The sequence below is a fragment of the Squalius cephalus genome (genome assembly GCF_949319135.1).
Source record: "Squalius cephalus genome assembly, chromosome: 16".
Lineage (NCBI taxonomy): Eukaryota > Metazoa > Chordata > Actinopteri > Cypriniformes > Leuciscidae > Squalius > Squalius cephalus.
Genome location: NC_137137.1, coordinates 12,649,203 through 12,663,220, shown reverse-complemented (window position 1 = coordinate 12,663,220; position 14,018 = coordinate 12,649,203). Strand labels below are relative to the sequence as shown.

At 36.8% G+C, this 14,018-nt stretch overlaps 1 protein-coding gene across 2 annotated transcripts in view; it reads left to right on the top strand.

Moving 5' to 3' along the window:
- magixa (MAGI family member, X-linked a) overlaps nucleotides 1–14,018 on the top strand; it is a 44,009-nt gene that overhangs the window by 16,637 nt on the left and 13,354 nt on the right. For both annotated transcript variants that reach the window (XM_079898046.1, XM_079898047.1), the window contains exons 5-12: nucleotides 3,425–3,598; nucleotides 4,006–4,174; nucleotides 4,722–4,792; nucleotides 6,042–6,209; nucleotides 7,639–8,131; nucleotides 8,794–9,307; nucleotides 9,404–9,467; nucleotides 10,334–10,732. In XM_079898046.1, the coding sequence (XP_079754172.1) occupies nucleotides 3,425–3,598; nucleotides 4,006–4,174; nucleotides 4,722–4,792; nucleotides 6,042–6,209; nucleotides 7,639–8,131; nucleotides 8,794–9,307; nucleotides 9,404–9,467; nucleotides 10,334–10,732 (2,052 nt within the window). The remainder of the gene's footprint in view (nucleotides 1–3,424; nucleotides 3,599–4,005; nucleotides 4,175–4,721; nucleotides 4,793–6,041; nucleotides 6,210–7,638; nucleotides 8,132–8,793; nucleotides 9,308–9,403; nucleotides 9,468–10,333; nucleotides 10,733–14,018) is intronic.

Here is a 14,018-nt window from a genome sequence, read left to right as displayed (position 1 = left end):
TGTTATCTTGGGAAAAAGAGGTTGCAAACAGAATTGAATAAAAGGAATAAACATTAATTGTGACCAACATGTATTGGAGAAAAACATGTATTTTATAAAGAGATTTCCCCCACATTTTCAATTATTTTACTTTTATTATATTTTACTATATTTTTTTTTAATAAAAGATCAAAAGGAATGCAGATTTATTTTCACAGGCTTCTTTGTTCACATTTACCAAGGATGTAAATAATTCTGACCCTGACTGTATACATTTTTGTAGTTATGCCATGCTCTAAAATAATAGTATCTTTAAAAAGAGTGGGTTTCCTGAACAACATTCAGCTCCTAAAACATATGGAATCATACGTTTTAGTTATTTTAATTTTAATTATAATTTTATTTTATTTTATGTGACATAATTTACATTTTTTTTAATTTACAAAAACTAAAATGTCCATAGATTATTGTATTTTTTTTAAACTAGGGCTAGGGGGCTTTACAAATATTGTTGTGGACAATAGGGGGCCTTCGAGTCAAAATGATTCAGAACCACTGATCTAAAAAGTGATTGTATTGTTTATCAAAACAATTGGATCCTTTTGTCAAACAACAAATTAAATTATCTTCAAAATCTTAAAAATTACTTATGAGCAAACCTACACAAACTGCTCCTGCAGAAACTATCTTTCGCTAACTTCACTTAGACTGATTTTATCATGTTTTTTAGCTACCAATATGAATGTTTTACACATTCTACCTTGTTTAAAACCATTCTATTCCATACATTCAAAATTTGACAAAAAGTCAGCGCGAAAAATGTGTCTACTTATGAGCAAACATATGGGACAGACAGGCCTTGAATTTGATGTGGAAGGAGTTATTTACTGTTCAACTGAGTAGTTTGTGCGTGTGCATTTGAGTTTGTGTGCGCTCGTGAACACATGGTGAGGGTCAGGGCTTCACGCCAATGCTCAAAATGCTCAAGCCAATCAGAATTAAGAGAAGCACCCTCCAGACTGCGGAGAAAAGTGCAGTGCTGGCTCGGTTCTGTCCTCCAACGTTATCAGCAGAAAGAGCTGAAAAAGAGTCCTAATGGAGAGAGAACAAGCATGTAATGCAGACTGATGTCTGAGCCTGCTGATGCCTTTGTTAAGGGTCTCATACACAGCTGCAGATTCACACTATGACATCCTTCAAAGTTGCAGCTCTTGGATTTATGGATATGCTGACTCGTGTTTTTGATACTGCTGTGCCACTTTACTTTCTTTTGTCTTTGGAAAGTAAGAAAGATATTGTTCACTTATGTCCGTCTCGGTCGAGTCGGTCCCCTGTGGGGTTGGTTTTGAGGTTTTTAAACGTGCTTTTGGGGAACTCAAGGACTGATGATTGATGTAAATGTCATGGTCTAAATAAATGACCATGTCAATATCACCAATAGAGACTTTCTTTTTTTTTTTTACTTATCCTTACAAAATCTTCTCTATATATACACTTGTGTTCAAAAGTTTGGGGTTGGTAAGATTTTTTATGAATTTGAAAGAAGACTCACGGTTGCATTTGTTTGATTTAGAAAATGACAGAAAACAGAAATATTGTGAATATTATTATAATTTGAAGAACTTGTTTTCTATTTCAATACATTTAAAAATGTATTTTATTCCTGTGATGGCAAAGCTGAATTTTCAGGTCTCATTACTCCAGTCTTCAGTGTCACATGATCCTTCAGAAATCATTCTAATATGCTGATTTGGTGCTCAAGAAACATTTCTTATCAATGTTTAAAACAGTTGTGCTGCTTAATATTTTTGTGGAAACCATGATGCATTTTTTTTTCAGGATTCTTTGATTTAATAGAACATTTATTTGAAATGGACATCTTGTATAACATAATAATTGTCTTTACTGTAACTTTTGATCAATTTAATGCATCCTTTTAATAATTTCCTTAAAAACAAAAACCTTACTGACCCCCCAGAAATAACACTAGAAATGTGAGATTTGGTATTATCTGTTTAATATGCCTATAATTAACCACAAAAGTGTTTTTAACACCTGAGCAATGATGCCCCACAGCCCATTAGTCATCTCTCTAGCTAGAAACCACACCACACTCCTACTTTTCTATCACTCTGTACAGGAGAAAAGAGGCTTTACTCTGTAATCCCTATTTCAGTTTCTCTGTCTCCAATCACCCCTCCACCTCCATTCCCTCTCTTTCTCTCTCTCTTTTCATTTTTTTCTCCAGTTGTAAATAAGCTGGAGCTAGGGACTTACGCTGCAGTTAAATATCTCTGAAAATTCCAAACATGGAGCTATTGTACAATTGCTTTTTATCTGCACTTTGAAGTTTTTATGTTGAATGCTTTTATTTTAGAGATTTAGTGGTAGATGTTCTGAAGTGGATTAAGCTAATGTTTTTGCCATTGATCTGATTGCTAAAAGAGCTCTGGAACATCCTGTCAGTTTATTAATTTCATAACAGCAGTGATTAAGGGTTTTAAAGAGAGCATGATCTAGGGCAGCAGCAGCAGCCAGTAATGGAAAAAATGCCTCTTTTGATAAAATGTAGAACTAGAACTTTATCAGTAAAATTGGTGACACAAAAAAGTTCTACTTTCTATACAGTGGGGTCACATACTGTACCACATTGGAAATGGCTTTTCGATTAAAAAAACATTTTAAACCAGGAAAGTTTTAGGATTTTGAACATTTAAAAAAAAAGAAATGTTAAGGCGTAAAATGAATTTGTCACTATTTCTAGGTCACTAATCAAATTGATCTCACTGATCATGTGAACTCCTTAGTACGGAAGTTCAGATTTTCTTTCTTACATTGAAGCACAAGATGATCTTTTTGGAACATTCACTCAAATCATGCAGGATAATATGGATCATCAGATTTTGTGGAGCTCTTGCCAGACTTGTGAGTTCATGCCAGCTTTAGTGCATGTTATCATTTGATAATATAATATGTAATAAAGAATTTTGTATTAAATTAGAAAAAAAAAAAGTGGTTTCTAATGTTTGTCTGTATGTCAGGTAATTGTACTTTTTAAAGCTTTTTTGGCACCATTTTTTTTTTTTTTTGGCAAAGTTAATCAGGATAATGGAGATGGTATGGTTTGTATTTTGGCTATTTTCAAATAAATTCGTGTTTTTTTAAATTTAGATATTGAAGTTCTAAAGCCTCTTGACTTGAGCTGCTTGATTATTGTGTTCTGGTCCGCAATTCCAGAAAAGACTTTTAGGCTGCCTCAGAAATTGACTCGAAGGACAATAGCTTTTAGGTTGAAAATGGACGGTCTTGTCGAGAACTGTTTCAGTTAGCGCATGTAATGCATTGTGTCCAAAACCCATTGTTTTTGAATTTTGCTGGTTGGAACAGTTTTGGGATTGTGGGCCATATTTTGGGGGGCATCTCTAAAACATCTCTGTCTTAACAGGGAACTATTATGGCACACCTCGGCCGGTCCACATTGGTCCTGACAGCCCCCCTATTACGTACCAGGAACATCGAAACCTCCTGAGGAATTTTCGTACACGCAGCAAATCGCTCAGCAACCTGGAAAAGGCCGTGGAGGAAGGTGACAACAGCGAGGAAGACTCTGGTCTGTCAGGTACCCAACTGTTGTGTAAACCTTTATTTTGATTTAGTTTTTTTTTTTTTTAAACAAGTGTTTTTAAATGCAAGCACCTTGCACCATGGTGCCATATCCCAAAACACATTTCTTTCCTAGCCCTGTAAGATCAGCATAATTGGAATTTACTTCACATAGTCGCCATTTTGCTGTTACTTTAAACCTACAGATTTTGGATGTCAGCTCAACCAGGACATGTTTGCAATTTTTTGACATTAAATAGTATGGAATTGTGTTCGGAATTTATGCTTTTCTCATATTGGAGCTGGCAAGAGTGAAGAGTAACATGAACGGCGTGACCTCTCGCTGGCCTGAGGTAGCTTAAGATTATACAAGACGGCCGCATCTCATGTCATGTTCACTGTACTCTACTCTCTGTTTCCCAGCGGGGTCTGCCGGAGCAAGCAGTGCCCCTCCCACCACCATTGTCTCACCTAATCAGACTTGGGACTCAGGCGGTGGAGGGGTTGCCATGGAGAACGGAGCACGTGGAGGGGCTTTGCCTGAAAACTGGGAGCTGGCGTTCTGTGACACGGGCGAACCCTATTACATCAAGTGAGTCAGCAGGGGAAAAAGGAAAAAATAAGTGGGGCATAGAGTGGGCAAAAATAGAGACAGAAGGTCATTTGCTTCCTCCAGTAATCAAAGATTATACTCAAACTTGACATGATGTCTTTCTATGTCACATTGGATTTTTGACATGCGAAGGCGACATTTGAACTTTAAGATGCGCATCAATAAAAAAAAAATTATTCAGCGGATGGAGTCCAGTTATCATGTTGGAAGTGTTTTTAATGCAGTTTTTATGCAAAGAAAAAGGTGACATTTGAACTTTAAGATGTGCATAAAAAAATGCATAATCTTTGCCTATCTCTGAAAATGAAGTGCGCTGAATGTGGTTAATTTGTGTTTTTGATGCAATTTTAAGGGGGGAAAAATGTGACATTGGAACTTTAAGATGCGCATCAATGTATAATGCATATCTATGGAAATTAAGTGCACTTAATGTTTTTTACTCTCAGTACTGCTGTTGTGTTTCATTTTAAAGTTGCTGATGAAACCTTGTGGGGGAGAAAAGTGTCTAATTTCTTTCATTTTTCAGCCATAACTCAAAGACCACATGCTGGCTGGACCCAAGGACTCAGGGCAAAGAGATTGTCAGCAAGACGGAGTGTGAGTGCATATATGTGCACGTGTGTGTGAGCTTGGCCCCTCTCCACATTTTGCTCCCAAACACACTCTCGCTCTCTCTGCAGTCTTCACACAAAGATTAATGACAAACCTTCCTGGAGCCATTTAGTCTTTCTCTCACGCCTTCATCTTATAGTTTGTTTTCCTTGCCTTTTAAACCTTATCCACAATCCCCTCGTCCCTCCCTGCTGGCTTTCACCTCTTATCTCTCTTTTTCCTTTAATGTTACCTATCACTCAAAGCATGCTCTCTTATATTTGAGAAGGTCATGTCTGCTATCCCTTCCGAACAGTTTTCAGAAGCCTTTACATCTGTTACTATGCACGTGTGTAAGAAGCCCACGTGTGCACATGTATGTGAATAGATATACAAGTGGGCTCCAGAATTCTGAGACTAAAATGAAATTCTTTAAAATTATGCAAAAAATAAATAATAATATGTGTTTAAAATCTAATTTAAGCATGGAGAAGTTTTAGGAATTTGAAAATGTAGTTGTATATAGTGTGTAGTGTATATGGTATACTGTCTGCTATTGTTTAAAAATAGTATGTGGAACCATATGCATTATGAAGGTTTCTGAAAGTAGTATGCTACATTGTCACATGACCTCTTCAAACTGCATGTTTAATTTATGTGGATGCCATTCAGTTATCATGTTGGAAGTAAATGTGGTTATAAAAATATACTTTTAGCAGTCTATTCAATTGATGAGTCAAGAACAAAATGAAAGAAAAAAGTGGAAAATTGCTACTAGTAAACTAGCAAACGAATACTTTGGGTATTTGTCACCTAGGAGACGGAAAGCCAACTCAAGCACTTTGCATTGTGAGAGACAGTACCCTTTCAAAGTGCACTGTTGTGTAGTGTACCCTACATTTTAGTATGTATGTGTAGTATGATATTTTGCTGTTTTGAAAATAAACAGTGTTTTGGAAAGTGCCACAGTTTTCTTTTTTGGGATGAGGTGTTTAAATGGCTTACTAGGCTTAATAGGAGAAAGTATTTTAAAATGAAAAAAGTACTCCCCTATATACAAGTGTGTGATTGAACAGTTTATTCAGAGTATAAGCTGCACAGCTCACATCCCAGCAGATGGCACTGTTGTTTAGCAGTCAACTCCATCCTAAAACAATGTAGTGATGAGGCTTTAAGGCATTGTTAGATTTTTGTGGACTTTGTATACCATATGTAGACACTTATTTCTATGTTTGTGTGTGTGCTTGTCAATTAGTACCTGCATTCACAGACCAACCATCTGAACTGAAGGGCTATTCCATACACACTCGCCTGTCGAAAGGGCCTCGTGGGTTTGGCTTCAACATTGTGGGTGGCAGTAGACCTCGAGAGTTCCTGCAGGTGTACAGCGTCACCCCAGGAGGCCCATCTGCACTCAAAACAGGTGAGACTAGGAGTTTTAACCCTGTGTCCTTTAAAAAAAACAAAAAAACATTAAAACACAGATGCAGCTGGCACTGTTGCAAACACTGACCATGTAAAACTGCTACTGTGTGTATTATTATTTTTATTATAGGTTTCAAAAGTCTGAGATCTGAACATTTTTCTGTTTTGTACTTTTATAATTTATTACAATGACTATTATTATTATTGTTCATTAAAGCTTTTTTGTTATTCAAAAGAAAATGTTACCTAAAGCAGTTCTTGTTTTGCTTTCCTCAATGACACATTTAGGAATATGTGAAAAAGCATTAGCTAAATTAAATGGAAATTATGTTTAAAAAAAATTACATTTAAGCGATTTAACATGTATTCTAATTTCACATTGAGAAAATCTAACGCCACTGGTGTAGAGATTAGGTGAAATGAGAAAGAATTGAGGATTTTCCTGCATGCCGCATTCATATTACCCTGGCAACACCAGTATTCTCTGTTGGAAACTGCTAAGTGGCTTTTGCTTTTTGCTGCTTCTGTATAAATCTGCAGCACAGGAGATGGCACTTCAATGGGTCAGCTTTTTAAATATTTATAGATGTATGATAGATATAATAATTTAATAGCACGCATAGATTTGTGCAGGGGACTCCTAAGGACGTTGTGAATCATACGTGATGTAATGGTTCTGCTGATTATAATGTCCTCTTTTTACACTTAAAAGAAGACAAAAAGCCCCATAGATCTGGATTTAAGTCAGATCATTATAGACCAGGGGAGAAAAAAAAGACCAGATGGATAAAAGATAGATTTTAGCACAGGAGCATGAGCGGTTTGCTTTTCCTCTCTCTCCCCATCCTAATCTATCCCTCCAATCCTCACTTTTATTTTTGGCAGGAAATCTCTTGAAACTCACGCTTTTTCTCTCTCTCTGTGGATTAGATTATTATGCCTGTATATATGTGTGTGTATTTGGTGATTTGGACATGGTTTGAATCTGCTGATCTTCTCTTAATCCAGATGGGCCTATAGGTTTTAATCTGCCTTCTATTACACACACCACTGTCCACTCACGTGTTCTGACAAACCCACCAACACCCAAACACACTCACTTATGTTTAACGGGGTCACGTGATACCCTTTTTTATATCCCTTGTGATTGTCTGTTTTATTTGTTTGACCTTGTTAAAATGGCGTTCATTCTCCCCTTTCTAACATTAGTTTTAATGAATTGTCTTTTTCTACTGACTGGAAGTTTTAAAAGCTACAGTAGGTTTTTACTGTTCACTGAACTATTTAAACTCACAAGATTAAGGACATTTTAATTCCTCGTGATATGACCCCTTTAGTACTTGTGTACTCTCAAAATGAGAATCTGATTGCTTTTGATTTCCCTCGTGTACAAATACAAATGACAGAAATGTCTCTCTCTCCCTCAGCGGACATCCTGGTGTACATTAATGACTTGTGTGTGCTGGGTCTGTCCCATAAAGAAGTGGTAGAAATGCTGAAATCCGTCCCCATGGGTCACAGTGTGGATGTGGTTCTTCGTCGAGGTTACCCCATGCTCTACAACCCTGATGGCTGCCCCAAAACCAGCCTCACCTCCCCTTCCGACCCAACCAGTGCCAAACCTGCAGCCCCCAGTTCTGCTCAATCCCAGGTTCAACATCCTGATGGACACCAGCCTGGCTTGGTGAACCTCAATCGCTCTATGTCCCACCACAACAACTTCTACCCCCGCATGCAGAAAGAGTCCTTGGATGCTAATGGGAACACAGCACCCCAGCCTTCCTACTCAATGGTCAATGGAAATGGAGTGGGAGGGACTTTAGGGTTGGGGGCGGTGCCTTTAACAAATGCCCCTCCCCCATCAGAGCGAATGAGCTCTAGTCACAGCGATACGGAGGTCAGCTCTGTTGTCACACGCAGGTAACCAGAATGGCGTATCGAGCCGGGTTTATTATTATTATTATTAATAATAATAATAATATATAAACATGTTGTTTATTTTATTTTTTATTTTAAGTTTATTTAAACTTAACAGTACAAAAAAACATGATTCCAGTCGAAAACTGGAAAATATGTATTGCACATCGAGAGTATAGCATAAACTAATTTGCGTTTCGGGTCCCTAGAAAGGCTTTAAAAATAAATATATAAATAAAAAACACTAATCATAGAATAAACCCAATACAGCATGTCATTTATACACATACAAATACAATCCTAAATGACCTAATCAGGTCATTATCAGTAATTAACATGGTGGTGGTAATAATAATATTAATAATAACAATTATTATTATTAATAACCATAACTATATAATAACATCACAACCATGTTCAATAATGATTATTATTATTATCAGTTATAAATTATTAAAACCATCTTTGTTAATGATAATTAATAGTAATGATTATCATTAAGGAACATGGTAATAATAATGATGATAATTATTATTATTATTAACATAATAATAAATAAACATGGTTACATAATAATATCACAACCATGTTCATTATCATTATTATTATTATTATTGATGCTGTTCTGTTTACACACGCATTTGTTTCCTCCACTCTCTACCCAGAGCTTCCCTTGTCCGAAGCTACAACAACAACACTCTTCCAGCTCCTTCTCACACCCATCATAGTTCCAAGTCTTCCGAGAGTGATCTCTCCTCTGCTACGCTCCCCCTGCCCCGGCCCGAGGTGGGTCCTACCGCCCCGCCACCAGGAGCGCCTAGCACCCAGCAGCCCCCCATGCCCCAAACATCTCTTGCCGTCGTACCCCCAACCGAGCACCCACCCTGTGGTTTCAACGGGTGTCCAGCCAACAATCCCCCGCGACCTCTTCCGGGTGGCCTAGGGTCCCCCGGAGCCCCGGGTGGGGTAGGCTGCGGGGGAGGGGGTGAGCTGGTACCTGTGGCCTTGGGCAGGAGCGAGGGAGGGGGTATGGGTTTCAGTGTGACGGCTGGGGGGCAAGGAGGGCAGCTGGCGGTGGTGAAGAGAGTCTGGGACAGACGACAGTGCCCCTCCTTACAGCCAGGGGATGCCATTATTAAAATCAATGGCGCTGATGTGCAGAGCCTCAGCTTCGCACAGGTAAATTCAATAACTCTGCAGGTCTTTTTCTGAAACTCTTCCCTCATCAACTTTCTAAATTTGAATCCTTTCATATGATCTTTTTCATATGAACAGGTGCAGCGGGTGCTGCAAGAACATACCAAACAGGGTGAGGTGGTCTTACTGGTTTACAGAGGAAGTGAGTGTCACCCACACTGTATGCAGATACATCGTTTATAATAAACAATCCAAAATTTTAAATAAAGAAGAAAAACAAAAGTTGTCCATGATTTGATTTCATGGTCGCTTCAACATTTTGTAAGATTTGTAAAAATAAATTAAAAATAAAATGCAAAAAAAACAAAATTTAGGCATCACAACATTATAATGTTCAGTATGAAAAAATAATATTCATTTTGAGATTTAAGATTACGTAAAAATTACATTTAATATTTGTTAATGTTAATTATTAGTGTTTTTAAAGATTAAATTTAAGTGAGCGTTTTATGAAGGTAATGGTAATCTAAATGTAAAAAGAGAAAAAAGCGTGTACAATTAAATATCCAATATCGGCCAATACCAATAAATAAATAAACAAGTAATAAAAACTCAGTGAGTGTTTTAGCGCAATTTTCTGACGTCATGGGATCACAACACTAAGAGATAGTAAATCTTTTTATGGTGGTTTTTTTTTTTTTTTTTTTTTTTTTTTTTTGTGTGCATTCCCGAGATTAGACCTTCCTTAACATAATGCCGAAAACCCGAAGTCTCTAGGTGGTCTGGTTGAGGAGGAGATAGAAGTGCAAGATTGGTGCGCACAGACAGAACAGAAATCATGAGTTAACAATCGCAATTTTGTCCGTAGGAAAATTGCGCTAAAAAGTTTAATATGTCACATAACTATATAATATAATGCACATATCTGACCGCATATTATTTCTATATATTTATCATGAATTATTATAATATATTTATGATTAATTCTATATAAATAAACAGTATAGTAGGAAAAAGCTATCAGTACCTCCTGCCCCAATCACTCATCATTATCCTGTTCTCTCTCAGGTCCTCTTTGCTCCCCAGGCTCCCCAAATGCCTATAAAAGACCTCCTCCCTCCCTGGGCACCCCGGATCTGACCTCACCCTCCTCCGATGGTGCCGTGCCCAGCCAGAGCACCCTCTCTCCCTCCTCGCCCTGCAGTGACCTCCCCAACCTGGTCCAAAGCACCAGCTTCCTGGACTCTGTGCCCGTGACCCTGACCCTAGAGCCCCGGGACTGGTTAGGGGCTGAGGACGGACCTGCTCAGTGGAGTCGTACTGCTCCCCCTAACCTCGGCGCGGTGTCCAAAAGCCATGTAGACGCGAGGGGAGTGGTCTCTTCCAGAGCGATGGAGGTGGAGTTGAGACGGAGACCAGGAGAGGGATTCGGGTTTGTCATCGCATCACAGGACGTAGTGAATGGAAGTAAGTACAGACTGGGTGGAACATGATCTTACATTTATGTTTTCTGGCCAGTCAGATGTGACCTTGCGTTGTTTGTTTTATATCTGGTTATTATGGTACTTGGAAGCAAAAAATGATTATTTTATACATTAATACAACATTATTTAATCAAAATCAGGACTCTGGAAATATAGTCCGTCTGCATAAAGCAATTATCACAGAGGGAGAGACTCTATAATTCTGCCTGGTTTGCTGTTTGAAGACCAGGTGAATCGTGAAAAAATATATATATATTGTAGAGAAAAAGGGCATTTTACCCCTAAGCATGTTGGTCGTCTGAGTCATGTCATTATGCAATAAGCATGTGCACAGAAAATCTCTAATTAGAAGACTAATTATGTTTTCTTTCACTTGATTTGAGGCTTAGCTAATATGTGCTCTCTTTATTTTTAAGGAGAAGTTTCTAGTTTTTTTTTTTTTTTGTCAGTTATTAAATGCACTAATTTGTGCATCACTGCTCTGAGTGTGTTAATGTAAGATAAGTTAAAGTCTGAGCGAGGTCATGGTTTGTGTCCAGCGCTGCTTGTAGTTGTGAGACAACAAATGGAACAGTTTCCTGAGTGAGCAGTTTTTCCTGTTTTCATTCTCTCTCTCTTTTTTTTTTTCTTGTGCATTGTTGTTTAGTAGTTCAGTACTTGTTCATTGTCATTTGGGGTTTATTGTTTAGTAGATAAACATCTTCTGTTTTTTAAAATATATTTCCAACAAAGAACCGTTGTGATCTCTGTTTTGTCGTTTTGTTTACAGTGTACATACCTACAGTACTTCATAGAACTAAATTCAATGAATTGATTAATGAATTTAATAATTGTTGATATTTACTATAATACTTTAATGAATTATTACATTACATTATCCAAAATAAGCTTACTTTTCAGTTGTAACATTCAGATTTCAAATGTATTTATGTTGTGTAAAAAAAGACATTTTTGCCTTCGGCCCAATGTTATGTTTTTTTTATTTTGAAATGAACCAAAGTAATAGAATCCAATCAGCCATATTTCTATTTCTATGATGCATTATATAATTTATTAAATATTTGCAAATTAATCAAATATTTATACCTGAAAATATAAATGGCAGATAATTTATAGTAGAAGTTATTCAAAAAATGAGGTCATAAAGATTTTTTTTAATGTTTTTGAAAGAAGTCTCTTATGCTCACCAAGGCTGCATTTATTTGATAAAAAAAAAAAATACAGTAAAAAAAACAGTAATATTGTAAATGATATTGTAAATACATTTCTGTTTTAATATATTTTAAAATGTAATTTATTCCTGTGATGGCAAAGCTGAAATTTCAGCATCATTACTCCAGTCTTCTTCTATTTCTATTTATTTGAAATAGAAATCTTGGTCACACTTTAGCTTAGGGTCCAATTCTTACTATTGACTTACTATTAACTACGACTTTTGCCTCAATAAACCCCTAATTACTGCTTATTAATTGTTAGTAAGGTAGTTGTTAAGTTTCGGCATTGGGCAGGAATAAGGTATGTAGAATTTGGTCATGCAGAATAAGGCATTAATATGTGCTTTATAAGTACTAATAAACAGCCAATATCCTATTAATATGCATGCTAATAAGCAGCTAGTTGGTAGTGAGAATTGGACTCTAAACTAAAGTGTGACCTTAATCTTTTATAACCTTAGAAATGCATGTCATTTTGTAATGTGTCCTTGATGAATAAAAGTATTTCTTTCTTTTTTTTTTAACTTACTGACCCCAAACTTTTGAAAACTAGTGTATATAGTGTGTGTGTGTGTGTGTGTGTGTGTGTGTGTGTGTGTGTAGTTGTAAATATCACACACTCTCAGTCTCAGGCTGATAGTTTTGCGATGAATCAGTGTGGTATTAAATCACTTTTATTTTCCACATATTCCCTATCATGCTTTCACTCAACATCCCTCCCTTCAGTGATTTCTCTCTCTCTCTCTCTCTCTCTCTCTCTCTCTCTCTCTCTGCACTCTTTCACCCTCTCCCCCTCTCTCTTTTCCTCAGTTCAGTTTTGTCTGTGCAAGCGTCCTCCGTGTCTCTGTTCTGAGGGAAAAAAACACCTGAACAGTCCTTGTTTTCTCCATTTCTTCATTGTTTTGTAATATTATATGTAGATTAAAGACTCCGTGTCAGGAATTCTCTGGATTTGAAGCTGGATTTAGAAACTCTATCAGGTCAAAATGCTGGAAAGGCTTCAGTCTGCCCTGAAAACGATGAAGGACGTGAAACGTAAATACTCTCTTACCTCTTATGTACTCTTATAATATCTGTATTTAGGTTAATTATTGACCCTGGTACTGTTTACTTTACTAACAATTAAGTACTGTATTTGCAGCTGAATCAAGTTTAGTGATGTTTAAACGTGATCCAAAACATTGTGCGTGGGAACAGTCCGCTTTCGTGAGAACAGAGAGAACAGGATGCATGTTTTGCATTTTGCATTGTATCCGTAGCTTTTTGATCTGTCCGGGACAGTTCTTCTAAAGTGCATCTCTGTACTTTTCATACTTCAGAGCGTCCTGGCGCTGTGGTTCACCTGGGGTCTCACATGCCTGAAATATTTCCAGTGGTCGTGCCAATGAAAGGCTTAATTCTTCTGTGATGTGTTGGACCAGTGAACACAGACTCATCCACACTATAGAGGCGTTCAAATATCTGCTTACAGACTTCAATAGAGATAAAGAGAAAAAACTACTTTGAAGCATAATGAAAAAATATCATTCACATTTACAAAAAAGTATAGTATAAGGATAAGTAATAAGCATAAGTATAAGTAAGTCTGGGTACTACTTTTTTACATGGTATCATAGTTTTATGATGATAGTTTTCTTTCCATTACAAAAACTTGTACCCAAAAACCCTTGTACCATGGTGCAAGGATGGTAATACTACAGTATTTTGAAATTTATCAAGGTACTACAATTCATGTACCATAGTATTTACATGGTACTCCATGATATTTATAAGAATACCTTGGTACTGCCATGGTACATGTTCAAAATACTATGGTAGGTCTATGGTAAGTGGACAATGAGTATAATGCCTTGATATTTTTGGGAAATGATACCATGGTATTACCATGTTTATTTGACCATGTAGCATATTTAATTTTTTTTTTTTTTTTTACCATCTACCATGGTATTCTTGGAGCATCATGTAACTACCATTACATATATTTATCTCTATATTTATATTTCTATTTTCTGTCAGTTACATTATTACTGTTATAAGATGAACACCCTGAAAATC